Genomic DNA, 25,144 nt, shown 5'->3' with positions numbered 1-25,144 from the left:
AGATTTTCAAATGGGCCAGAAAACCATGAAGAAGATGTGACTGTGGAAAACTGATTGAAACTGTATTTAGAGGTTTAAAACAGTGCGTATCTTTCGTTTGAGACTATTTAGTGGTGTATAATGCATAGACTTCAATGAATTAACCAAGTCTTCTGCTACTTGACCAAAGAAAAAGACAAGAGTCCTAGATCTAAATTCTAATTCCGAAGCAACACGTATCATTCACACACATTATCTTTTAAACAAATGACAAGTATGCATTCTCTAGGGTGTTCAAACTAATTACGAGATCATCCTGATGTAAATTAGCAACAGTGTATAAGGTCTATCGATCCCCCATATATTAAAATTTTGATAAGTCTTTGCAAATATACTCTTGCCGGCCAAATTATACAAACAATCTTCGATCCCGACAACCACGAGACATCTGCTATCCTTCATTCAATCTGGCATTTGCGCTGGTCATAGCCAGTACTAAAAGCAACTGCTTTCAATTTTAAAGACAGGGTTTAGAACTAAGAATATGGTTGAAATGTATAACTGTATGAACTTCAAAGAAGTGTCGAAGTCTCTAGCCACTTCAGTAGTTAAAATGACGTTCCACGTTCCAAATCCCGGCAACACGGCACTTGTTACATCATGTGTGGATATATAGTTCTGTTAAGATAAATTCGCCTATTGAACTAGTTTTCAACTAAGCTCTAAAAGGTTATCTAACTGACTAGGAGCCTTTTTTTCCCTAACTCAAATTACTTATATTGCGCTCTGATATAATAATGTAAAGATCAACTGATTACTGCCTTCAATGAATATATATTTAGCATGATCTGCTTCTTCTATGTAGAAAAATGAAGTGGCTGTGACTAAATGTGAGTAGTGCCCATCTGCTGAAACTTCTCTTTCAAATGATCAAATTAGATAGGTTGTTCTTACCATTTTCGAGCAACATGTTGTTTGTGGAATTTTTTAAATACTCTATAGTATTTGCCTTCAGTTTCGATCAATCGCATGGAAGACAAAAAATAGTGGAGAAAATTAACAAGACGATGATTTTGAATCATTTGGATGATTTTTCCTCGGATTAGTTCACTATGGGCCTATGGCCTTCTAAATTCTAGTTATCTAAAGACAAAAGAGGTGGTTTATTTCTAATTCACATGATTTTAGTTCGTATACATGATCAATTCTTACCCCAGATATCGGTATAAGATTTTAGAGTAGAATCCCTAGATGATGAATTGACTGTTGTTGAACTGTTGCGTTTACAATAAACAAGTTAAGAGCTCCATGCATTAGAACTAAAAAGATAACGAATAATATTCAAACCAAACATATTATCTACACGAAATCATAACTAGATCATTGGAATGTTGTTCGAAGAAAGTTGTTGCTTCTATATATAACATAAATAAATGTCACTGATACCTCTATATATAACATAAAGAAATGTAATTGATAAAGATCAAAAGGACTTGATGACATATCTTATGATATGTTGTTTATAAGCAATACAATAATGTAATTCAAATGATATTCATTATACATGCAAATATTTTTGTCACTCAGACTCAGAAATGACTTCCAGATCATTTGTAAATGATCGGACATTTGATGATCTGAAAGGATTAGGTGGCACTTTCGGGCATTCTTCACTTTCTAGCATATTGATAACATGTTTCATTGAAGGTCTGTCCACCGGATGCCACCCTATGCACCATAACCCCACAATAGTCAGTCTCCTAGCGATATTTGAATCCTCTTCCTTCACTATTTGGATTGTTACTTCTCCACCTTCCTCTAAGCGATGAAAGATCCATTCAGGAAAGTATGTTTCGCTGGTGCTTTCCACTTCATTATTGTTCCTTGCTCCCACCATTTCAAGCAATAACATACCAAAACTATAAACATCTGACTTGGATGATACTTTTCCAAAATTTCTTGAAAATACTTCTGGTGCAATATATCCGATGGTCCCCCTAGCCATAGTCATAGACACAATGCTCTTGTCCTTTGAACATAACTTAGCTAAACCAAAATCAGAAATTTTGGGATTGAAGTTTTGATCTAACAAAATATTATGAGGTTTAATATCAAAATGAAGAATCTGTTGAGCACATCCTTGGTGTAAATATTCAATTCCTTTAGCTATGCCTAAAGCGATATCTTGCATCTTCTTCCAACCAAGGAAATCATGTAGCATTTTTCCAGAGTATGTGAACTTTTCAAGAGAGTTATTAGGTTGAAACTCGTAAATAAGAGCTCGATTACAACCATCAGCGCTATATCCCACCAAGCGAACCACATTGACATGATAGATTCGTCCTATAGTGCCCACTTCATTGATAAAGTCTTCTCCATTGGCTTTCGGATCACTATTAAGTACCTTCACTGCAACAATGATTTCCTTGGTAATTTGCCCTTTGTACACCGATCCATAACCCCCCTTTCCTAAGTTATCGCTGAAATTACGAGTTATTTTCTTAATATCGGCATAAGAGTATCTGGTGGGTTTCATGGCTCTATAATCCGTCAGAAACATTTCAATCTTTTGTTCATCATATTTCCTTTGCTTGTATAATTTGATGATATAATACAATAATAACATGATGGAAAGTACAAAAATAGCGGAACCAGCGGTTATAACTGTAATAGGTTTAATCGAAAACCGAACAGCAGAACCTGTTAAACAATAAAATAGCCCAAAACATTAGTTCTATTAGATCAATTAATCCGCACTATGAAATAGTGTGCATGAACATTGGGACTAAAAAACAGTTGTAATATTATTATATCAATAAAAATATTTCTTAGGAAAAGATTAATAAGAATATAATTATTTAAACAAAATAGGAAATTATTGATTATACGTGAAATATCAGACTTGTCCGAGACAAAACTGTAGTGTAGTCCTTTCAAAAAAAAAAAAACTGTAGTGTTAGGTTTAGATTTTAAAATTATAATTTAAATTGGAAATTTGTAATTCTGATTCAGTATAGACTTGATATGATTCAGAGAATATGTGAGACTGTATAGAATTGAATTATTTTGACTTAGCAAAAAGAAAGATGAATTATGTATATTCATTTTGAACATACCTTTAGGGAAACATATGGTACTGTAATCGGCTGCTTCAATGTTACTACTAGCATTACTCTTCCTCCTACAGTACTCCCCTTTGGCTTCACATTTACTACAGTTTGGAGCTAGCCAACTGATAGAGAGAGCATCCACAACTCCTGGCGGAGCATAAGGATCATATCCTTGCGAAAGTAAAGGAGCTGGGAGAGAAGAATTGAAAATCTTGGTACATGAGGATATTGAATATTCACCGGAAAATGCAGAGTACTGGTCGTCCAGACAATAGACCGGGAAAGTTTTCCTGCCAGGGGACGTGAGCATATCAGGGATGAAACTTTTAACTCCTGCGGAACAACTGAAACACATAGTATATGTTATATCAGGATAATACATATTAGCGAAATCATATGAATATGCTTTTCCAAAGTGAGGTGTAGACGGCAATGATGTGGACGACGCGGAAAAGAGTTTAAGATTATTGGTAAACTGGGAACCATTAAGTACATAAACAAATACTTCTTGTGATGTGTAGTTGATACTATGGATGGATACATTTTTAGAAAGATAAAAGAGGGTATCGGGGAGGGAAGTGTTTGCCAGGTATTGCAAGTGCAGCAAAGTATTTCCTCTGTCACAGAAAACTCGGAAACCAGGATAGCCACACTGCTCAGGCTGCTGCTTCTCTTTGATCCAGAACGGGAACCGAATTTCAGGGCCATGATGGGAGCATCTCGTCATCCGGCACTCTTGAACACCTGCAGCTGATACATTTTCTCCAACAACTACTCTTACTGCAACTATCACTATTATCCAGGAAAGATGAAGATATACTCGGACACCCATGGAAGCCAACCCAAATAATTTAAGACCAATGTTAATGCTTATTGGAATTTTGATAGTTTTGTAATTAGTTGAGAATGAAGAATGAGTCCCCGGATATATTTGAAGAGTTTATCTCTACTGTCCCTGCAGACTTTTTCTCAAACCCGTACAAATTTATCATTTTATATAAGCAAAAAACTTTTAACTTTTTATCCAATTCCTTCATCACTTTTCAATTTTTAAATGTTAGGGTAATTCCGTGGAAGTAACATTTGTGTACTTGAAAGTTCCGGAGACCATTGAATAGTTGACTTAGCTTGACTTGGAGGCTATTTCATCTTAAATACATAAACTGTCCTTTTAGATATACACAAGTTGTCTTTCGCTGTGAGACAACTGATTCAATACTTGGCTCTGTACCTGATTAGATATAAGTTGAGAAGATATCTTAAACATAAACTCAACATTATGCCTTCTGTGACTTGGAAACACTATTCAGTATTCATAATCATCTTTGCACTATTATCTCTTATAAACTCATCATGCTGCAAGCCTTCTTCTCCTTCTTCTTGCGGTGATGGCTTAAACATAAAGTGTCCTTTTAGACTCAAGGGTGATAACCAGAAATGTGATGCTTCTTTTTCCCAAGAGCTGTCTTGCCTCGATAATCGCACTGTCGTATATTTGAATGAGCTCTGGTTTTATGTCCAGGAAATCAATTATGATGATCATTACATTAGGGTTGTTGATCCTGGCATTCAAAAGAATAATTCTACTTCTCTTCCATTTCATTCCATCACACAAAATGATTTATCATCAGTAGGATCATTTTTAAGTTTCGATAATCTGCCGATTACAATGATAGAATGCCCGTCTCCCGTAACATCTACCCACTACATCAATATTACCTCACCAAATTCTTCTTCATTCTCTGCTTCAGTGATGGGAAAGTACTATGTTTATTCTTATGCCTATATAGTGATCGATGGCTACTCTTCTGAGGAACTTGAGGACAATTGCAGGATTAACAAGGTAGCTTGGGTATCAGACCAACGATACCGGGAATTGTCAAGTATGTCTGAAATTCATGACGCCCTGGTTTATGGATTTATACTAAGTTGGCGTTACTTCTACTGCCCAAAGTGTGACGATATGGTTCGCACCCTGAAAGGCTATTGTGATACTGATAACACTGATTATCGCCGCTGGGCTTGCACAGACTACAATATGTGCAACATACTAGATTTAAGATCATACCATCTCTCAGTTTCGTGTGAGCAATAAACTTGACCCCTGTCACTTTCTCACAAACCCCAATTTTATATATTTTTTCAGATCCTTCACTTACAATTACCCTCTTACTTAAACTTTAATGAATATGATAATAATACGGATTCTGATCATGTAGGTTTTCGGCAGAACTGGCATGGAATATTAAAAGGTGGGTGCAATAATTTAATATTTATTTTTTTATTTTGCTGATTAAGATTTAATATTTATACGCTAGAAACAAATATCACTTTCTAACTTTTGTTTCTCTGTTTTTGTCGCCCTGCAGACCCTTATATCCGAGTACAAATTGGTAAGATACGTATCTTTCTTTGGCCAGAAAGGACAAGAGCTACTACTTCTTTTTCATTTCTTGTTTTCCTCTTGTACAAGCCGAGTATATTCATATATTGTAAATTTTGTAGAGAACTATGGATAATATAAAGCATAATAATTAGAACAATTTGTTACTAAAACAATTTTTTGTTATCAGATAAAGATAATATAAAGCTATCAAATGAAAAGGAAAAAACAAAGAAGATTCCAAAGGCTGAACTGTACCGTTGAAAAACAATTACTGTGTTGTTATAACGCATTATAAGCTCAAATCTGTATTCTTTATTGCTAACTAATCTTCGGATGCGTGCTTTCTTTCAAAAAAATTTATAGGTAAAATTGCAGGTAAAGTTGCAGGCATTTTTTTGGGTGCAAGATTTTCTTTAGGAATACCATTTTTGCTTGCCTTGTTGGTTTATAGAGCTAGGAGAAGGCATTTATCAATGTACGACACCATTGAGGATTTTCTTCAAGCTCAAAACAACCTGATGCCTATAAGGTATTCTTACTCCGACATTAAGAAGCTTACCAATAATTTTAAAGATAAACTAGGTGAAGGAGGTTTCGGGACTGTATATAAAGGAAAGCTTCGTAGTGGTCTTTTTGTAGCGGTAAAGATACTGGCCAACTCTAAGGCTACTGGAAAAGAATTCATTAACGAAGTTGCTACAAGTGGAAGGATTCATCATGTCAATGTGGTCGAACTTCTCGGCTTTTGTTTCGAAGGTCCAAAACGTGCACTAATATATGAGTTCATGCCCAATGGATCTTTAGAGAAATACATCTACAGCAAAGAAGGAACAGAAGAAGAAGTTGTTCCCTTGAGTTGGGAAAAGATTTATGAAATTTCATACAAGGTGGCAACTGGAATTGACTACTTACACCGAGGTTGTGACATGCAAATTTTGCATTTCGACATCAAGCCTCACAACATTCTTCTTGATGAGAATTTCAATCCAGCCATTTCTGATTTCGGGCTAGCAAAATTATATGCCACTGATCATAGCATTGTAACTCTCACTGCAGCTAGAGGAACAATGGGTTATATGGCTCCGGAGATGTTCTACAAAAACATCGGTGGAATTTCATATAAAGCGGATGTTTATAGTTTTGGAATGTTACTCATGGAAATGGCTGGTCGGAGAAAAAATTTGAATCCATTTGTGGATCATATCAGTCAAATTCACTTCCCGTCGTGGGTACATGACCGATTTAGTGAAGGAAAAGAGCTTGAGATGGAAGATGTCACCGAGGAAGAAAGGAAGTTGGTAAAGAAGATGGTATTAGTAGCATTATGGTGTATACAAATGAAGCCAAGTGAGCGCCCTTCTATGAACAGAGTTATTAAGATGCTAGAAGGAGACATTGAACAATTAGTAATGCCCCCTAAGCCTTTTCTTTATCCACAAGAGGATACAACTGAGATAGACGATCCAATCCATTCTTCCCCCAATTTTCTACTAGATGAAGATTGAATGTTACTGTAATTCAAGGAAAGAAACTTGGTTTGTTTTGTCATTTCATCATTTAGTCTTGTTTATCTGCCTCTGTAAAATAAGTACACAAAGTGTCACTAGTAAGATGACTACATGTATATGTATTCAAGCAAGTTCTAGTATTCTGTGTTGTTACACTTGAAGCAGGAATCTAAAACTGCATATGTGCATAGTGTTAAAGAAGTGTTTGAGAATAATTGTTTTATTCTATTTTTGATCTCAAATATGGGGGGGAGATTACTATAAAACTCAAATATGTTTCAAAAATCAAAACTATATTCACTTCTCATTGTGACCAATATAGAAAACATTAGTCAGAACAAAAATTTGTTGCACAGTTATACATGGTCTATTTTCAATGCTATACACCTTAATTCACATAATAATTCTCTCCAGCATCCTCTTTCCTCTTCACTGGTACAGAAGAAAAGGGAAAATCTCGTGGAAGGATGCTTCTAAATTCTGTTCACAACATAGTGCTAATTAATCACAATCTTCTAAACTCAAAAGATCCTAACCTTTTATGATCCCCGTTTTCTTCCCTCCCAACACCTTCAGCACTTTCAACTACGACAATTTCCCCATCATCCATAGGAGGATCATCAGTTTTTAGCGATAAGGAGTGGCCCCTTGTAGAAGTAAAAGATGGCAGAGGGTGTAATGAAGTTTGTGGTGAAGCATTTAAAGAGGTAAGAGCAGAATTAGTAGCGCTTCTTCTAGCTACATTTTTCTTTGCCTTCATTCGCCATTTCTTAAGACCATCTTCCACTCCCTCGGGGAAAACAGATTTCCTCATTGATGTACCCATCTGTTAAAATTATACATTATTATTAGAAAATTAGGTCGCAATAGTTTGAAATTATGCCTTATTATTTTATGTATTATCTCCAGTTTCTTCAGTATTTTTATTTACCTGTGTAACCAAAGCATATAGCGGCAAAGTTACGTAGCCGCAGAGGATGTGAACTACCACACCAGTGACAACTCGTATGGCAATATCTATACGTTTCGGATGGAAGCAAGATTTTAGTCCAAATTCATACTGTAGAACCATAAAGCATTGTTAGTGGTTACAAGTCTTAGGTAAACCACTACTACACAACAAGTATGATGATATGAAGGATTTTAAGTTTCTTACCGAACTCCATGTGAAGAATGCCACTTGAAAGGAGTTCTGGAATTTGCAACATAAGATAATCGTAATAAGAACATAGACGACATTTATCTTTTATAAGAAATACAAGGGGACAGGACTGAATTGTAATGTTATAGCGCCTGAGTTATGCAAGTGACTTGGAAACAGGCAAATTTCCTCAAAATATCAATTTAAAGATAAGTAACTTTGTTGTCAATTACTATTTAAAAATGTACTGCCCAAGTATCAAGATATAGCATGTGCTCAAAGCCTCAGAATGAATACGAGTTACCCTTTCTAACTTAAGAGTAGTTATAGCATGAGTAGACTGCAAATGTCAGGACGTGCTATATAATACACAAAAAAAAAAAAAAAAAAATAGTTCAAGTGGCTTTGTGCGTCGAAATCACCTGAAATAAAATGAAGTGCATGAGATGGAGAAGTAATTTTGGTTTACCAAACCAGAAAAAATGGTCACTGGGCCTAACAAGCAAAGTTCCTCTGACAACTAGTGATTTATCTTTTGTATCCAATCCCATTTTTGTTATCATCCCTTGTAGCTTTGTGCCTACCACCAACAGCATCTGACATATGAAAAAGATATCACTTTTCAGTTTTCAACATAAATATCCTAAAAATCAGTTTTCAACTTAAATATCCTAAAATTCGACCTACAAACAAAAACTATTTTCAACCAACAAAAGGAGTGTCGTTATGTTTCTTAAACAAACATGGCCTTTTGTTTTTCTTCTAAAATGCAATTGGCTGTAGACAGACCTATTCAAACATTTTTTTTACAGTGCAAAAAATAGGGAACAGTCCCTTTAGGAAGTTAAGTTATAGGCATTAGTTGTTCTATATATATTGAAGCATGGAACATAATAAATAATAATTCTTCATTTTTCTTTTTGTTTTTCTCAGCATATAAATTTATTTTGTGGAAGCATCATTTTCAATGTGTATATCAGTCGAAGTATATGCTTACCACTAGTGGAACGAAGGGAAGCCAGAGATCATTGTAAAATTCTGTGCCATTGCATAGAAGTTAATAACATCTCAGGTTAGCAAGCCATCATCTAAAGATAGAGAGGGAGATATTACAGAATTACCATCTGCATTGAAGAATATAAAGAGTACAGCAAACATCCATGTCCACAGCCTGAATAAAGAAGATATAGAGTTCAGAGTTTAGGCATGCGACATTCAAGAATCATTAGCTAAGGGATATACTTGACTAATTAAAGTAGCATCAATAATATAATACTTGTTATATTTACATCACTCATACATTTAAAAAGGAAAAAACATATGGGGAAGTAAAGATATATTAATATATATACAATCAATGCTGCTACATATAATATACCTTATACCCACCACAACTCCGAAGTCTTTATCCAGAGCTCTTTGCAAATTTTTCTGGAAGTCAAATTCGCTCCCTTCTTCAAAATGGGCCTTAAAGTGACAAGAAAGCAAGAAGCGTTACCTGGAAAATCACTTGGTATTAATCCAAGAATGAAGAAATTTAAGTAAAGTGGTTGGTCAGTTACCATAATAAATCCATGCCGAAGAATGAAATAATCTACTTTTGAGACTGATTGGAAGAATTGTCGGAAAAAGGAAGCCTGCAAAAAGTAACATCCCCCGGGGGTACAAATGCCTATATCAGTCACTGATTTATCGAAACAAAACTAAGTATGTACACAACCATCTATGTTTCTGTTTAACTAACCGGCAAACGAAGAAAACGATACTCGCTCCAAAATTTCAGATGCCGTTTCCCAAAGGATGTTTGATGTGTGAACTGGAACCTCCTAGGATCTACACAAGGTAACAATGACAATACATAAATACTGACTAGAACCTAGAAATACTGTATACATGTGCCTTTGCAGTATAGGCAGGATCAATAAGATAGGGATGAACAAGGTCCTTTACATTAGCTATGACGACGAATTTTACATTCCTATCATTAATTACTGTATTCCTCCACTCATCTTTTCACCTAGATCCTTATTACACCGGTATCCATTATAGACATTGCAAAGAGCACTCGCAATGCACAGGCCATATGGTTGTTGGCTGTTTAGTCCAGTATGATCAACCTAAATATACTGAATTACTAAAAGGTTTCCATGTCAGCAACTCTCTAAATACTAACCACCAAATGGTGTCAAAGTCGCAATTCATATAGATATTTTGTTGTTAGGATATTGACATTTATACAAAAAGGTTGTACATGTGTATTAATGAAGACGCTCTAAATATATGATTATGTGGTATAAAACTATTCAGAAGTTTCATATGATCAGCTATCTTTATAGAGGTCAAACTGCCATAGACACCCAAGCTCCCAGAGGCATGTATGCTCATACATTAAATTCTATTTCTCATTATTCAGAATAAAGTGGTAACTGATTAACGGGTTATAGCAGAAACAACCTGAAGTTGATAAAACCACATTATTGAATCAATACAGCTAGTATGTATAATAGTCAGTACAGGCTAGTACATTAGTGGAGTTAATAAAAATTATAGAAGCCTATACTCAATATCAGCATAAAGCAGCAGCTTGCAAGTTTACTAAGATATGTTGTAACTATTTTTATTGCAATAAACTACAATTACAACAGTTAGAGGAAAATCATCCAAACAAGTCTTAAGAAAAGGAATAAGATGTACAATAAAAATGTATGTGTGCATCATCAATGTTATAATGACTATTAAAGGCCAGACATAAATAGCTCCTCCCACTTAATATGACTTGTAAAGGAACCCACAATTGCTATGATTTGTGAAAGGAAGCTTATAACATAAAGTAAAAAAGCTTACCATTAGAAAATTTATACTCAAAAGTTCTTGTTTCTGCCTCCCAAATTTCCCATCTTTTCATCTATAATAAAGAACCAAAAATCAAAGCAACCAAAATCAATAATTGTACAGAATATGGACCCAAAAATTTCCCCACTGAAAATCTAACTCGACATTTTTGCTTAAGTTGTTTAGACATCAACTTCATTAGCACATTCAGATAAGAGACTTAAATTCATTTCACATTATTAATAATTCTATCCAAATCGGACCAACAACAACAAACCGGTGTGAAAATTACCTTAGCCATTCCAAGACTGAAAGTAAGGAACGATGAGAGAATATGAAAGAAAGCTACAGAGAAGATCAAAAGCTGGATTTGCTGGACACCATCTCTAGTTATCAAAGACATCTTATCCTGTAAAAATAAAAAGACAAAGAAACATCATTATATGCCCAACATTTGTTGATAAAACACCTGTTTCTGTAATTTTCAAATACACTTAAGACTGTTGTATTCACACCTGCTCTTCACATTTGCTTGCTTCCTCTGTCTGAATTTCATCATGAGAATCATTATTCTTACAAGGAAGAAAATGAAAAGCCAAGCTTTTCTGAATACAAATATGCGGAATATGTTCTTCAGTAACAGTAAGAAACAAAGAGATAAACCCCATAAGCATCAGCTCTGCAAAATTAAACATCATAAGCTCCAAGAAATAGGGAGATAAAAAATTTTTAAAAAAAAACATAAATTAATGGGCCAAAAAAAAAACAATCTCATCAAAAATCCCACCTGATTTGATATTGCCCAGAGCTTTAAAGAGAGACCTCCTCCTCTTCTTGGTCAAGTACTAATTCAGACAAAATGCACACAAATTTAGTACTAAACATATGTTGATAAACATAAATAAATGTCTGAATGTAAGTAAATACCTTAGCTAAGAGATGAATAGAATATTCAATAAGAATAGAGACAGCAATCAAGATTAAGCAAATAGTAGCCAATGCCCATGTTGGTGTGTGCAAGATAGCTCTCTTTTCTTCTTCCTCCTCTTCTTCTCCCATCCTTCTCTCTCTAGAAAAACGAACAACAGGCCAAGGTTTCTCTCTCTAGATATTCTTGGATCAAAGAGGGTTCCGAGAGTATGGAAACAGAAATATTAAAAAAAATGGTGGTTGGAGGTTTTAAATATGTAGATGGACAGTTTGATTAAAGTGTTGTGTCATATATGAATAGTTTAGTTGCTTAATATTAGGTGGGACCGATGTTTGAAGTATGATTCAGTGTTGGATGTAGGGGTGTACGCGGGTCGGGTTGGCCCGGTTTAGGTTTTTTATCGACCCAACCCATTAAATTCGGTTTGCTAATTTTCGAACCCAACCCATTAAAATTAATTTATAACCCAACCCAATTTGTCATACTTCGGGTTGGGTTGGTTTGGGTCGGTTTGACGGGTTACTAAGTACTAAATCGTAGTTTTAAAATTGCTACACAACCTATAAATTATAGAGTATTAAAACAAGTTCGGACTTTTAAAGAATAGTAGCTTCACTATCGAACTCTCAAAGGCAAGTAGACGAATGACAAATGTGCAAGGAAGATATTTTAAAAGAAACTCGAGGAAAGATACCAATGTTATAATTCAATTTTATCACACCAATGTTATAATTTCAATTGAGTAGCTATATTTTATATATATACAATTTTGTTAGATATATATTATATATATATATATAATGTATTTTTATTAAAATACCCTCGGGTTGGGTTGGGTTGGCCAAATAAAATCTAAAACCATGCCCAACCCATTAAAATCGGGTTGGAGCCGATTCAACCCAATTAAAAAACGGTTTAAAATTTTCGGTTTGGTTCGGCCGAAAATAGGGCCGGTTTGGGTCGGTTTAAACGGTTTGGGCAACCCATGTACACCCCTAGTTGGATGGCGGACTTTGAGTGTGGGTCCACGCTTGTTTGGATTTTGTTTGAAGGCTCGATTATTAATTAATAAATAAAAAGATTGGTGTGCACTGTTCGGTCTCTCTATAATTTTGTAGGAGAAAAACTTAGGAAAACGGGAGTCCACCGCAAAATGCTAATATCCGCAAAAATGTTTTACATGCTTTGGAACGAAATAATTAAATATATATTTAACATCTGAGTTTTAAATCTGATGTTATTATTCGTTCCAACAGATAAAATGATTTTCAAGTTTATGAAATAAAAATCTCCACAAATACATTTTGTTCAGTAAATTTTACTTCATTCCTCACTTCATTTATTTATAAATAAATTGGACATGAGGATTAAAAAAAATTATAAAATAGTATCATTATGTTCTTTTTTATATTAAAAATTCTATAAAGATATATTGAAATTTGAAGAAATATTATCGACCAATTGATTATATGTTCTTTTAGAGATTTAGTTTTTATAATATTTATTTATATATATTATAAACATATATCATATATTTATAAGTTTTTTAATATTAATTAATATTATTATTGATAATAGATTTATTTTTTATTAAGTTACATGATAACTTAAAACAATAATGATGGAGTTCTTGTCTTTAACTATATTATGAGTATTTTTAGTATTTGAATTTGTTTTAATGATATATGAATAAAAAAAACTCCGTAGTGTATACTTGTAATTATGAAAAAGACTTTTTTTAATTGAATTTTTTTGAGTAAGGGTAATATATTGATAAATATAAAATAACCAACATAATATGTTATAATTATCCCTGTATTTGTTTGTAGACTTGTTGGTACCTTTAGAGAGTTTCTTTAAGTTGATTTTTTATAAAAGAATAATATGAAAATGACAAAAATGTTGATTTTTTTATAAAAGAATAATATGGAAATGACAAAAAAACATAATTAACATATTTTATTATAGATTATCTTTATGTTTGCATGTACAGTGTACTATAGATAAGTTGTCTTATTTCACAAACTGTTGCTTATTTTTATTATCATTATATCCATATCTTTAAATCTTCTTAAAGTAAGAGAAAATATCGATTTTCAAAGCCACGGAGAGAAGAAAATTGAATTGAATATGAGAAATCGAAAGACAACTTTTTGTCGTTTTTCGTCATTGAGAGGGTTTCTTGATCATAAATACGCCTTTCAAGTGAACAATGATGATAGCTAAGTTTAAAGCATACAAAATGAGGAGTATATTGGGGTTACTAATATTTGGAAAACAATTTGGCTGGGTCTTCTAAATGAAACTTGAAAGGGTCATTATATATTGATTGACCTGGCATCCAGAAGAACAACAACTACAGTTATTAAAATCAAATTCAATGGTCTAGTTGAAACTTGAAACTATTCCATTTCGGTCCATCTTAGACTTTTGTTTTTCTTCCATGATATGGGTGCAGGTCGGTGGCATCTGCCTTAAAATATTACTCCCTCCGTCCCAGCCAATTCTTTACGTTTGGTTTGGGCACGGAGGTTAAGAAATATGTATAAAGTAGTGGAAAAGAGGAAGAAAATTGGGTGAAATGGTGGGACCCGTCAATTTTTAATGAATAAAAGAGAAATAGTGGAGTAAAAGTAGTGTGAAAAGGAAGAAAAAGTAGTGTGAAAAGGGAGGAAAAGTTGGGGAGTGGTGGGACCCATTGACTATTTTTGGTAAGTTTTGGAATGTAAAGAATTGGATGGGACATCCCAAAAAGGAAACTGTAAAGAACCTGGTGGGACGGAGGGAGTAGTAGTACTGTAACGTTCTACTTTTTCTCGAATAATTTTTCAACATTTTACGATATTTCTTGAGTCACCAGTGACATCAACATATGTACTGGACAATACGAGGGATAACACAGGAGTGCAACATAAACATCTAAAGTCTGCTCCTGCGTTTTTATTCAGAGTACTGTGCCACACATGGGCTATTACAAAGACCTCAAGACGTAGCATCTCCACCAGAAGTACCAACAGCAGAAGCGAGATTATCGTCAGGGCTGAATAAATATAGGGCCTCTTTGTCAGCGTTTATATAAGTCACGGTCAGTTTATTGGTACAGGCTTGTGTAATAATTTATAACTCAATTTTCTACTTATAAATTAAAAATCAGAATATAAAAAATTGAAAATCCTAAAAAAAGTTAATTACTTATTTTTAGTTTTGAAATTTGATTTAACAAATATGTAGAAGAATTCTTTAAAAAATAATTTATTATTATAATAATAATTTTTATACCCAATAAATTGTAAACACCAAAAAATTTGTCCAAACACACAATAAAAGTTTTTTTTTTTAATAGAAACACACAAGGAAAACTAAAAAGTAAATAAAATAAACTCATGAATGGTAATGTTATCAAGAAAAAAGGGGGAAAAGGAATGGACTAAAATCAAGATCGAACAAATGATGTGTATACAGAGTTCCAGACTCTTCTGCGGTTGGATCGGCCAACCACGGCTAGAATAGGATTCGCGCTGCCGCCCTCATTCCTAATAGTACTACTATACTTGCCATTTCATTTACAGAAACTTGTCTACCAATTACTGCAAAAGAAGATTACTTTGAAATCTCTACTGTTGCATTGAGTTCACTTTCTTCCTAAATAGTAGTAAGGATTATCGGAACTAACTCCATAAATCTTGTATTAGTTGGGAAAGTCCAGTTACTTGTAAAATATCGGTGATCAAATTTATGACTTTTAATTGATTTCCTCCTACAAAGCCCCCCGCACATTAATTTTCATATTAAAATCAGTCTTCTAACTAAAATCAGCTAATTTAATATTTAATAATAAATTTTTGAGCTTTTTATTATTTTAATAATCTTAGAAAATATAATAATTAAAATTGTAATTTAATAATGAGTAAATAATATATCAAATATACTCCCTCCGTTTCAAAATACATGTCCACTTTAGAAAAAAAAAAATGTTTCAAAATACTTGTCCACTTCAACTTTCAATGTAAATTTATATTTCCAAAATCAACTCTCCTTCATATATTACTAATGTATATTTTCAAGATCAACCTTACACCACATATTATGTTCAATTAATGACTTATTACATCTCTTTTTTCTCACAATCCACTTTTCTTAAACTATGTGATTTTTTTTAAAATGGACATATAATTTGAAACGGAGGGAGTACTTGATAATTGTGAAGATTTAAATTCTCTTATTAGTAATTTGTGTATTGTCACAATAATGGTACTCCATAAAAAAAACTAGATCCACATTACCAAGGTGTATTAAACACACTTTAACCTGTGCCCTGAAAAGAATCAGAGTAATAACACTTTACTTACTTTTGATACAAGCACAGGCATCCTTGTTATGCGAAAGCAAAACACGAGGCATTTTGACTGTATAGCGATGCTCCAAAACCTTTTAGTCTTTAGATATGTGCTCCTACAGAATCAGGTGCCAGCTAATGGTGAGTCCAAGCTTTCACTACATTGCAATATCAAGAAGCATATCCCTTGCAGTATAGATGTCACTTGCTTTGGTACAGCTTCCCCCGACCATCTTGGTTGTTGACAAAGAATGTGAATAGAACTGCTCATCACGCTGAGGGAGATGAGAGCTTTGTTGAATATATGGGGACTGAACCCAATTAGGATTGCACTCCTTATGGACGTGGCTGCTCTCAGTCAAGGGAAATCCAAAGAGTCTGCAACTATTTTCGCATGTTGAAAGTAAATTAGAACTTCCTTTATTTGACAATTGAGTTTCAAGAGGACGCTTAAGCAAAGCGAGTTGTTTTTGCTCATTGGGAAGACCAATAGAAGCAAGGCCCTGTCGGGATTCTGTCTGAAATTTGCTATCTATCACACAAGGAGAAGATGGTGTGATTCTTCCGTCAAATCTTCTATTTAAGGAACCATAATTGTTGCTTTCCAGCTTCTCCCAACTATTAAGACTAGATATTGCACCAAATTTAGGGTCTGAAATGCTTGATTCATGGAACTTTGGAACAGATAGCGAAGACATTTTGACCAATGGTGTTGACGGGCGCACACAAGTACTGTAACCCGGCATCAGAAAGGGGCACCCAGTTCCATCGCTTATTGCTTGAACACCTTTCATGTGTCCTGGATCACCATTTCCCAAGGTAGCTTGGGGACATTTTCCATATGGATGCTTTGAATATGTTTCTTGACCTTGTAAGACCTTATTGAGTCGCAAAGATTCACCAAAGTCAACCCCATCACATGACTTTTCAGAATTTCTTAAGTTGGACCTTGCACCACTACCTATTGCAGAGTCGCAGCTTACAGAACCAGGATACCATCCCCTTTTATCGGGAGGGTGATGTTTTTGAGCATGAGCACCTTTAAAAGAGGCATGAAAACTGTTAATTTCTTGACCTTGCAAGACCTTCTCGGACCTTAAAGATTTCCTGAAGTCTGATAGTCCTGTCCCTACGTAAAAAATAGGATGCTGAGTTCGCATGCAGATAATATGTATGCAATTTAACAGGGGAAAAAACCAACCAGAAAAATAGTATATGTAGCCAAGACATACCTCTTGAGACTGGAAGATCTGGTTGTGTTGGAAAACCAATCCTGCTCCTTTTCATACTGTGCAAAACCAAACCGCTTGCTCCTGAAACATAACTAGAGAGTTCGATCTCCCATGGAGAAACTCTGTTATGTTGTGTAACTTCCATATCATCCCAACGAACCTGTAAGAAATCATACAGCCAATTCAAACTTAAAATCATCATTAGGTTAGTAGTATCCACAAGGAAACACACTTCCATGTGGAACAGGGCAATAAAGTTGACAGTATTGCAGAATAATTACATAGAGAAGAAGTGCACTTTGCAATCATCAAGTTAGATCACCACTAATATTTCTGAAAGATTAGATTTATAGGTATCAATTAGTACACCTTGCAGTGTCAGAAATGGAGAGTGCAATATTCACTAAGAACATCATACAAGTGTGTATAGTGGCATATATTCTGCAGATTGTAAAACACTATAAGCTATAAGCAAACTGTCGCTAATACCATAGCAGGGTGTAGAGTGCTGTAGTAAAACACATGCAGTTGACGAAACTTTGCTACAATGTTATTACAACTTGTTCTTCATCGAAATAACATTTTGATCAGGAAACCAAAAAGTGAACAGAGAACATAACACTTTAAATCTTATAGAAGCTTACATAAGCCAGGGAAAGCTTGCGCCAGTGCAACTTATGATTTAGCTGTTAATAATATATTCAAAGTAAAATATACAATAATAGCTATTATAAAAAATCTTCACATTTTTATAATTATGTCTGAAAGATGAAAGTCGTGCTTGGTGTGATGGTCAATTGTCTATTACTATCTGTTTTGTCAGTTACTAAACACGGAAAAGCCACATAAATAAGTGCAAGGCGACTTATATTGGGGGAAACAATTAAGAAAATTTTGAAATAAGATTCAATAATATCTTATATATAAGATAACACATGAAAAACAGATACTACATGCAACAGAACAAGAACTTTAAACTTCAATATATATAATGGTAGCAATTAGCATCATGTCCAAACTGTAAAATGAGATGTATATGCTGAATCTCCCGTATAAAAAAAACAGTAACCATTATCAAGAATAGAATCTATGGTGCAGGGACTATAAAGGTATGCGTCACTACAAAATTTTACATATTACATACATGACAGTATTTAGAGGAATTGGCACATATATATTTGTGCAATTTGCCACAAATATCTTAAAGAACTGATTTAATAACATGTTTAGTCATTGTGGGGTTTATTAACTGAGATGGGACTCATACCACAGACACAGAGTGACACACAGGAGCACTTTGATCCATCATCTTCAAATAAACTTGACATATAGATGATCGTTTTGTTCTAAAACATAGCTTCTGTTTTAAGTGCGAGATTAGAACATTAAAATGCTAAAAAATAGTGTAGATCTTATTGATAACAGAAGCACGAAACTAAAAGTAGTAGTAGTTACTATGATGAAATGGTTCCATACCATTAAGCACCTCCATTTCGAACCAGGCCATCTCAGAGGATCAACGTCACTGATACCAATTATTAGTCCAGGGCACCTGTAACAATGCAATGTATTAGATCTTGGTAAAGTTATTAATTTCAGATATAACACACGTGCTTAACCTTCTCTCTGTGGCGTCTTCTGTTTCAGTGAGCATTTTGAACCTCATCCCAGGTGTAAAAGAATTGCTGAGGCTCTTCGAGAATTTGTAGAAGGGTACCACAAAATTGGACGAGCTAGACCTATAAGATGCAAGTGAACCGTGAGACCATTTTAAGAAAGGTCCTCATAGGGGAGTAAGGTCGCAACAGTTACATAATACTGTAAACTAAATACACTACTGCAAGTTGTGGATGAAAAGTTCATCCCCAGAACACAGGAATTTTAAGATAAATAACAAAGAATAACATGAAGGCTTGTGATATTTTGAACTGCATATAAGTATACCATCTTCCCATAAATTTACTGGGAAAGTGATGCATAAGAAAACTTATACAACCTTCCTGCAATTGTTACTCTTTTTTATCAATCTAGAATAGTTATAACAATATAACTGAAATTCTTAATGGAATCATACAAAGCAAACAGCTAAACAAATCAGGCCAAAAGAACTTCGCAGTCCTAATTGAAATACATACTAATATATATATATATATATATATATATATATATATATATATATATATGAGTTAAGTTCTATGGAGTACACAAAAACATTGGAGTATTGGAGTACAAGTCTTAATTTTTTAGTGTAATCATAAATAATATATTTGATTATACAAATTTATATACAATCTATCATTTATAAGTTGTCTTGCACATAATTGTCTATCAATCTTTAATATCTTTCAACTTTAACAAGTATTAACATTATTGTTCTGCTTATTAGTTATATTGCAGAACATAGAGTCCTGTAATTTATAAAAGTCATTATTCTACCTTTTGATTACAATGTTTATGTTGTGTAGAACATAATGTGCAGGTTATTAAATGTCTATTAATATTATTGAACAAAAAAATTGAAATTTAGATGATAAATTACATTTTATCCAACTTTGTACTCCAATACTCCAATATATAGTGTACTCCATTGAACTTTACTCTATATATATATATATATATATATGAAAGGAAAGATTTACAGCATAAAGCCAAACTACTGCAAGATGGCACAACAATTTTAATTAAAAATTAGCGTTTACACTACAGGAAGCTTTCAGTTCGCGGGATTCTTTTATAATGAAATACATCAAGACAGGACCAGAGTGACCATGCTGCGTTGCTAGAGAGACGTATCTACTCAGATTAGTTGGCCACAAATATATTTTGTGTCGGGCAACTTGGAAAATAGCTATATGAAGTAGAAATTCATATTATACTCAACAGATTTGAACTGGATTCAAGTATGCACCAACTGAAATTGCTTAAAATACTCATGAAGTGACACTTTATGAGAACAAAAATCATTATGCAGACAACCTACTAGAAAGAGTCGGCAAAAGGATTCCATGACACATGAGCCAAAACTAATTAATATCAGACAATAAAATCGCAATTGCCACTAGCACAATTTTATTTTAATGAGAAAATGCAGATCAGACCATAGCTAGGAGTAGCAACACTAAAGGGACCCAATCAGTGTTAATTGACATGTGGAAATAAATGTACCTTGGATTGTAGCAAAGGTTGAAGACACTTTTCGTAGATATGGCCTTCACCACTGAAGCAATATCATTCAACTGCAGAGTACAAGCTAAAGCAAATTTGGCTCCACTTTTAGCCTGGCCTGCTCTTCTAATCCCCAGCCTCAGTTCTCCATCATCACCCCTGCTAATAAATCCTTGTTAATAAGACCATAAAAGGTAAGAACCCCTTTATAAAACTAAGGTGCGACATCCTATCCACACCTGAGAAAAAGAACAGCATCTCCACAGACCAGCTTCTTCTTATTGACAAATGCGCTCCAACCAGTAGTCAGCAAATGTCTGCGGGGCTGACCTGAAAGTTTTATTAAATTAACATTAAGAGGTCAAAACAAAACAACATAAACTGCATATAAGCCAATTACAAAACAATTAGAGTTTCTGGTATTATTACCCCTGTAAATGTGCCGAAACTTCCATTCCAGACCATGCAAATCTTTCGCTACAAGCTCTTGCGAAGGCCTTTGTTGTTTATAATCCTACAGGACAAAACCCCAGCGCCCAAAACTACAATTAGTAAAATCATCCATCATATTAGCACAAAACATCCGAAGAAAAAAAGATAATCTTACCAGCGGAGGAAAGCAGTCTTCAGCAGCTCTTCGAGGAACAGAAAAACCTCCATGTGTGCTAGTATCCGAAGCTGTGAGATTCTTGCAAAACATGTGTGGTGTCATTGATTTCACCACAAATTCAGTCTCTTCATCTTCAGCCTGTGCATCAGATTTTCCTTCCCACCATTTCACCTCAATCTGCTTAAAATAGCCAAAACATCAATATCCCTGAGTATAATAATTCACATTAAATACAACATCAGACCGTGGTTTAAACTTTATGTCTAAAATATAAACTTATAAAACACGAGTATAATCTACAACTACACGCTAAAAAACAAACCTGGGATTCCGGAATTAGACAAACTTGTGCATAAACCTCGTCTGTAGCTGCCTCAGCCTATATACAACAGACATTTATACATGCGCACATATTTAAATATTGATCATAAATCACATTTTTATAAACAGTTTAACAACTTATATAACAAAAATTAAAACATTTAAAAAATAAATCCTACAAAAAATAAAATATATAAACGCTGGCTCTTACTAAGACATGATTACGGTCACGAAGAACAGTTTTAGCGTAAGAACCGACGAACTTACATGAAACTTGACATCAAGCACGCGACAAAAGACGTGAGCAGGAAGATGATAAGCAGCATCTGGAACATCCTTCATGTATTCCAGCTGACCTTGCGGCAAATACACCACCGAGCTCCCTTTCTTCGGCAGCGAAATCAACGGTCCAGCACACGCGTGCCATAACTCCAAACACACCGCCGGTGACGAAGTCGTCACATTAACCGGAACCGGAGTAGATGAAGACGACGAGGCCGATGAATCAAACGAGTACGGCGTCGTTTCATCATCATCTTCGTTGACAGTATTGAGATCGATAAGTCTACACATGATTTGTAAACCCTAGAGACTGAACACTCTTAGTTAAACAGTTGAGATATTACTACTTACAAACACTTAATCATGTGTATAAATAGTGCTTGTTTTTGTGTCCATCTTTAAAAGAGGGAGAGATAGTGTTGCGTAAACATATCAAATCAGACTTTATAAAAGTAGATAATACATTTTACATGTAAGTGACTAAAGTTGGATATATATGTGTGTATGATGATGTGAAAATTGAAATTATGTTTCTAGGCAGTTCTAGCCAGCGAAAAAGCAGGGAGGCAGCAGCTGCCAAGAGAGCAGCGCTGCAAATGACTACTGTGCGGGGGAAACAGCTGCTGCTGCTGCTGCTGCTCTGATGTGTGGCAGAAAGAGAAAGTGGTTCAAGTGAATGTAATGGCAAGGTTGTAAATTGCAATACTGTGTTTATTTATGGAGATCGGAGAGGGATTATTATTTGTTCGAAAAGAGTGAGCATCTACCGATTGGTTATACTGTAATTGTCTCTTTAATTATAATGGAAAGTTTGCTGAAATCTTAAGAGACTGTATTTCGAATTTCGATTGATTGCTTATAATAATACGTGATTACTAATTATATTCTTATAATTAAAATATATCACTTCAATATAATAATAAATAATCAATAATTTTGATAAATATAGTAATTCATGTGGCTGAAATTATAGATAAGGGGTGAGAATTGTTGGACTGTGACATTTTTAGCATATTGGCTATATTTAATATATTTGAACCCACTTTTTAGTTCTTTAAACAAAATACATTACTATGGTATTTTGATAAAATTTTAAATGTTTAGTTTCATTTGTTTTTCTCAAAAAGTATGCTATAATAATGAGGGGGTTACTTTAGTAATTATTAATGTAATTTATTAATTTTTGGAAAGAATTAGAAAAAGAAGAAAAATATTACAAATATCAAAACATATCTTAAAACGGGGTAAAAACATACATTATATAGTTTTATCAATAATAATAACAATAATAAAATAGGAAGAATAAAAAAGATGATGAATAAGGATGTTAAAAACTTTTATTAATAAAAAATTAGGAAAAAAATAAGATGAGTAAGGATGTTAAAAACTTTTATTAATAAAATAAGTTAAAAGTCTCATAAAATTTGTGAGAGAAAAAAAAGAGAATGAATTTTTAAATTAATGAAGAGCTCAACTGAAACTCTATTTAAATCAAGTTAATAATAAACAAAATTAATAGTAAACTCAAAAAAAATTGTAAAGAGTAAATTATGAAGAGCTTATCGTTTCTTTCTTGTACAGTTGAATCTTACTGTATATGTGTATCTTTTAACTTTAATTCCATAGCCTTCAGATGTGCAGGTAGGCCTACTTTGATGATTAATCAATCACCCATTGTTCAAGAAGAAATGATTTTAAATAGAAATATGAATTTAGGGTGAATCTTATATAATTACTGGTATTGATACCCGTTTTGTTGGACTTTGAATCTTGAAAAAAATTTAGTTGACAAAGTAACTTGCACATTTAGCAATTGAATTGTATTGAGCACCATATAGCATTGTAATATGATCAAAAGTGGAATATTAATTCATAAATATAATTTCTACAATATTTTTGGATGGACATTTAACAATGGGTCAAACCAGGATCAGGGACGACATAGGATATAAACTCTTAACCCCTGAATTATTCAACCGTACTCAACTGTTTACAAACTTAGTTTTTTATATTTTGAGAACTCAAGATTTGCGTTTTTTATATTGTAATATGATCAAAAATGAAATATTAATCCATAAATATATTTGCGTTTCTTATATCTTGAGAAGATTTTTCTGCTGCCTTTTGCTATACCCCACCTTGAGTCGTGAGATTCCTCTGAATTTCATATTATTCCATTGTCGTTTGCTGTTTATGAAGACTTCAATGTTGTTACAATTTCATCCATCTCACAATATCGTTTATATAAAGAATTGTATAATTTCATATATTATTTTAACCTTTTCTCGTAAAAATTAAAATTTTAATAATTAAAATTTTATTTAAATAAAGTTTAAATTATAAGTTATGAAAAGTTTCAAACAGTCAAAACATAATTAAAAATGGATGGAACTGAAGGAGGAAATATAAAGCCTATTTGCCGAGACATGAAGTCGGGTTTTAAATCATTTTAGAGATCATCTAGGCAAACTTTTTAAAAAATGATTTATCGTTTGAGTAAATAAATTGATTAAAAACGAAGAGTGAATAATTTAATAAAGTATTTAGGGAAAAGAGTAGAAGTTTTAAGAAAAAAATTAGCATTGTCAAATTTTTAAAAATACTTTTACGTATTTATGTAAACGGTTAAGAAAAGCAGAATTAGAAGCACCTTCTCTCTTAAACAATGGGGCTTAGACTTTAAGCTGAAAATATCTATTTGTGTAATGAGTCATAAGTCGACTTAAAATAAAAAATAAGCCACAATTTGACTTAAATCCACATATACTTTTTAGTGACTTATTTTTTCCAAACTTTTTTTGATAAAATTTAGCCATAAATCATAAATTACCCACGAATCATTGTTATTTTTATTATTATATTTATAATAATTTATAAATATTTGTAAATCAAAATTAATATTTTAAATTTTCAAATAATTATATTAAATAATAAAACAGATCAACCAAATAACAAGCACGCGGCTGAGTTCTAATTTTATCTGAACTCAATAATTAGACATATAGTACACTAAGTACCTTTAAATCTTTTCACATAAAAGAGTTGGTAGCATAGCTAGTACACCAACCTGACTTTTTAACAAAAACTCAATTATGACATCTTCGTGTGCTTGGATGCATGGTTTGAAAGTAGGGAAGTAGAGTGAAAAGCCACTTTGCGTGAGTCATGCTAATTAAGGATCTTTTCGAATGATAATATGCGGGTCATTAGGATTAAATTAGGTAGATAGCCCATGTTTATATATGGATTAAGAGTTTGGTAATTGAAGTTGAAGCCAATTAAACAACAACACGCAGTCCAACTTTGCAAGG

At 33.5% G+C, this 25,144-nt stretch overlaps 4 protein-coding genes across 8 annotated transcripts; 1 reads left to right on the top strand and 3 right to left on the bottom strand.

Moving 5' to 3' along the window:
• Window positions 1–1,432: 1,432 nt before the first annotated feature.
• LOC108207956 (rust resistance kinase Lr10) lies at window positions 1,433–4,068 on the bottom strand. 3 transcript variants are annotated; one of them, XM_017378415.2, is made up of 3 exons: window positions 3,470–4,068; window positions 3,096–3,379; window positions 1,433–2,679 (listed from the first exon to the last, which is right to left on the bottom strand). In XM_017378415.2, exons 1-3 carry the CDS (start codon window positions 3,919–3,921, stop codon window positions 1,559–1,561), a joined length of 1,857 nt encoding a protein of 618 aa, XP_017233904.1. In that variant the 5' UTR covers window positions 3,922–4,068; the 3' UTR covers window positions 1,433–1,558. The 3 variants fall into 3 exon arrangements, with proteins under 3 accessions (XP_017233904.1, XP_017233905.1, XP_017233902.1); XM_017378416.2 differs by having other exon boundaries at window positions 3,631–4,068; XM_017378413.2 differs by having other exon boundaries at window positions 3,096–4,068.
• Window positions 4,069–4,271: 203 nt separating this feature from the next.
• LOC108207954 (LEAF RUST 10 DISEASE-RESISTANCE LOCUS RECEPTOR-LIKE PROTEIN KINASE-like 2.1) lies at window positions 4,272–7,144 on the top strand. The gene is made up of 4 exons (XM_017378410.2): window positions 4,272–5,173; window positions 5,309–5,341; window positions 5,459–5,482; window positions 5,839–7,144. The coding sequence occupies exons 1-4, from the start codon at window positions 4,369–4,371 to the stop codon at window positions 6,978–6,980; spliced, it is 2,004 nt and encodes a 667-aa protein (XP_017233899.1). The 5' UTR covers window positions 4,272–4,368; the 3' UTR covers window positions 6,981–7,144.
• Window positions 7,145–7,268: 124 nt separating this feature from the next.
• LOC108207958 (MLO-like protein 12) lies at window positions 7,269–12,153 on the bottom strand. Of its 2 annotated transcripts, none has more exons than XM_017378419.2 (14): window positions 11,884–12,150; window positions 11,744–11,801; window positions 11,472–11,635; window positions 11,249–11,365; window positions 10,969–11,029; window positions 9,869–9,957; window positions 9,687–9,761; window positions 9,503–9,591; window positions 9,246–9,295; window positions 9,122–9,162; window positions 8,547–8,720; window positions 8,140–8,175; window positions 7,915–8,043; window positions 7,269–7,809 (listed from the first exon to the last, which is right to left on the bottom strand). In XM_017378419.2, the coding sequence occupies exons 1-14, from the start codon at window positions 12,013–12,015 to the stop codon at window positions 7,489–7,491; spliced, it is 1,536 nt and encodes a 511-aa protein (XP_017233908.1). In that variant the 5' UTR covers window positions 12,016–12,150; the 3' UTR covers window positions 7,269–7,488. The 2 variants fall into 2 exon arrangements, 1 of the variants encoding a protein (XP_017233908.1); XR_010289236.1 differs by having other exon boundaries at window positions 7,672–7,809; window positions 7,915–8,000; window positions 11,884–12,153.
• Window positions 12,154–16,124: 3,971 nt separating this feature from the next.
• On the bottom strand, window positions 16,125–22,260 carry LOC108206013 (auxin response factor 3). Of its 2 annotated transcripts, none has more exons than XM_017376171.2 (10): window positions 21,819–22,260; window positions 21,553–21,609; window positions 21,228–21,407; window positions 21,050–21,134; window positions 20,860–20,950; window positions 20,621–20,779; window positions 19,075–19,194; window positions 18,932–19,007; window positions 17,456–17,615; window positions 16,125–17,352 (listed from the first exon to the last, which is right to left on the bottom strand). In XM_017376171.2, the coding sequence occupies exons 1-10, from the start codon at window positions 22,122–22,124 to the stop codon at window positions 16,382–16,384; spliced, it is 2,205 nt and encodes a 734-aa protein (XP_017231660.1). In that variant the 5' UTR covers window positions 22,125–22,260; the 3' UTR covers window positions 16,125–16,381. The 2 variants fall into 2 exon arrangements, with proteins under 2 accessions (XP_017231660.1, XP_017231661.1); XM_017376172.2 differs by having other exon boundaries at window positions 16,140–17,346.
• Window positions 22,261–25,144: the final 2,884 nt, after the last annotated feature.

This window comes from Daucus carota, chromosome 2 (assembly GCF_001625215.2).
Source record: "Daucus carota subsp. sativus chromosome 2, DH1 v3.0, whole genome shotgun sequence".
In the NCBI taxonomy this organism is placed as follows: domain Eukaryota; kingdom Viridiplantae; phylum Streptophyta; class Magnoliopsida; order Apiales; family Apiaceae; genus Daucus; species Daucus carota.
This window is presented reverse-complemented; position numbering and strand designations above follow the sequence as displayed.

What these genes read in the sequence shown, in the direction of transcription:
- LOC108207954 (XM_017378410.2), top strand. Translation starts at nt 4,369, where the DNA reads ATGCCTTCTGTGACTTGGAAACACTATTCAGTATTCATAATCATCTTT. An exon ending in ATACCATCTCTCAGTTTCGT is followed by an intron (nt 5,174 to 5,308) that starts GTGAGCAATAAA and finishes CTGATCATGTAG; the next exon opens with GTTTTCGGCAGAACTGGCAT. An exon ending in CTGGCATGGAATATTAAAAG is followed by an intron (nt 5,342 to 5,458) that starts GTGGGTGCAATA and finishes GTCGCCCTGCAG; the next exon opens with ACCCTTATATCCGAGTACAA.
- LOC108207956 (XM_017378413.2), bottom strand. Translation starts at nt 3,921, where the DNA reads ATGGGTGTCCGAGTATATCTTCATCTTTCCTGGATAATAGTGATAGTT. An exon ending in TACCATATGTTTCCCTAAAG is followed by an intron (nt 2,680 to 3,095) that starts GTATGTTCAAAA and finishes ATTGTTTAACAG; the next exon opens with GTTCTGCTGTTCGGTTTTCG.
- LOC108206013 (XM_017376171.2), bottom strand. Translation starts at nt 22,124, where the DNA reads ATGTGTAGACTTATCGATCTCAATACTGTCAACGAAGATGATGATGAA. An exon ending in AACCTTTGCTACAATCCAAG is followed by an intron (nt 19,195 to 20,620) that starts GTACATTTATTT and finishes TGCATCTTATAG; the next exon opens with GTCTAGCTCGTCCAATTTTG. An exon ending in CGAAATGGAGGTGCTTAATG is followed by an intron (nt 17,616 to 18,931) that starts GTATGGAACCAT and finishes GATTTCTTACAG; the next exon opens with GTTCGTTGGGATGATATGGA.
- LOC108207958 (XM_017378419.2), bottom strand. Translation starts at nt 12,015, where the DNA reads ATGGGAGAAGAAGAGGAGGAAGAAGAAAAGAGAGCTATCTTGCACACA. An exon ending in TCAGTCTTGGAATGGCTAAG is followed by an intron (nt 11,030 to 11,248) that starts GTAATTTTCACA and finishes TCTTTATTATAG; the next exon opens with ATGAAAAGATGGGAAATTTG. An exon ending in TTCCCTTCGTTCCACTAGTG is followed by an intron (nt 8,721 to 9,121) that starts GTAAGCATATAC and finishes TTCATATGTCAG; the next exon opens with ATGCTGTTGGTGGTAGGCAC.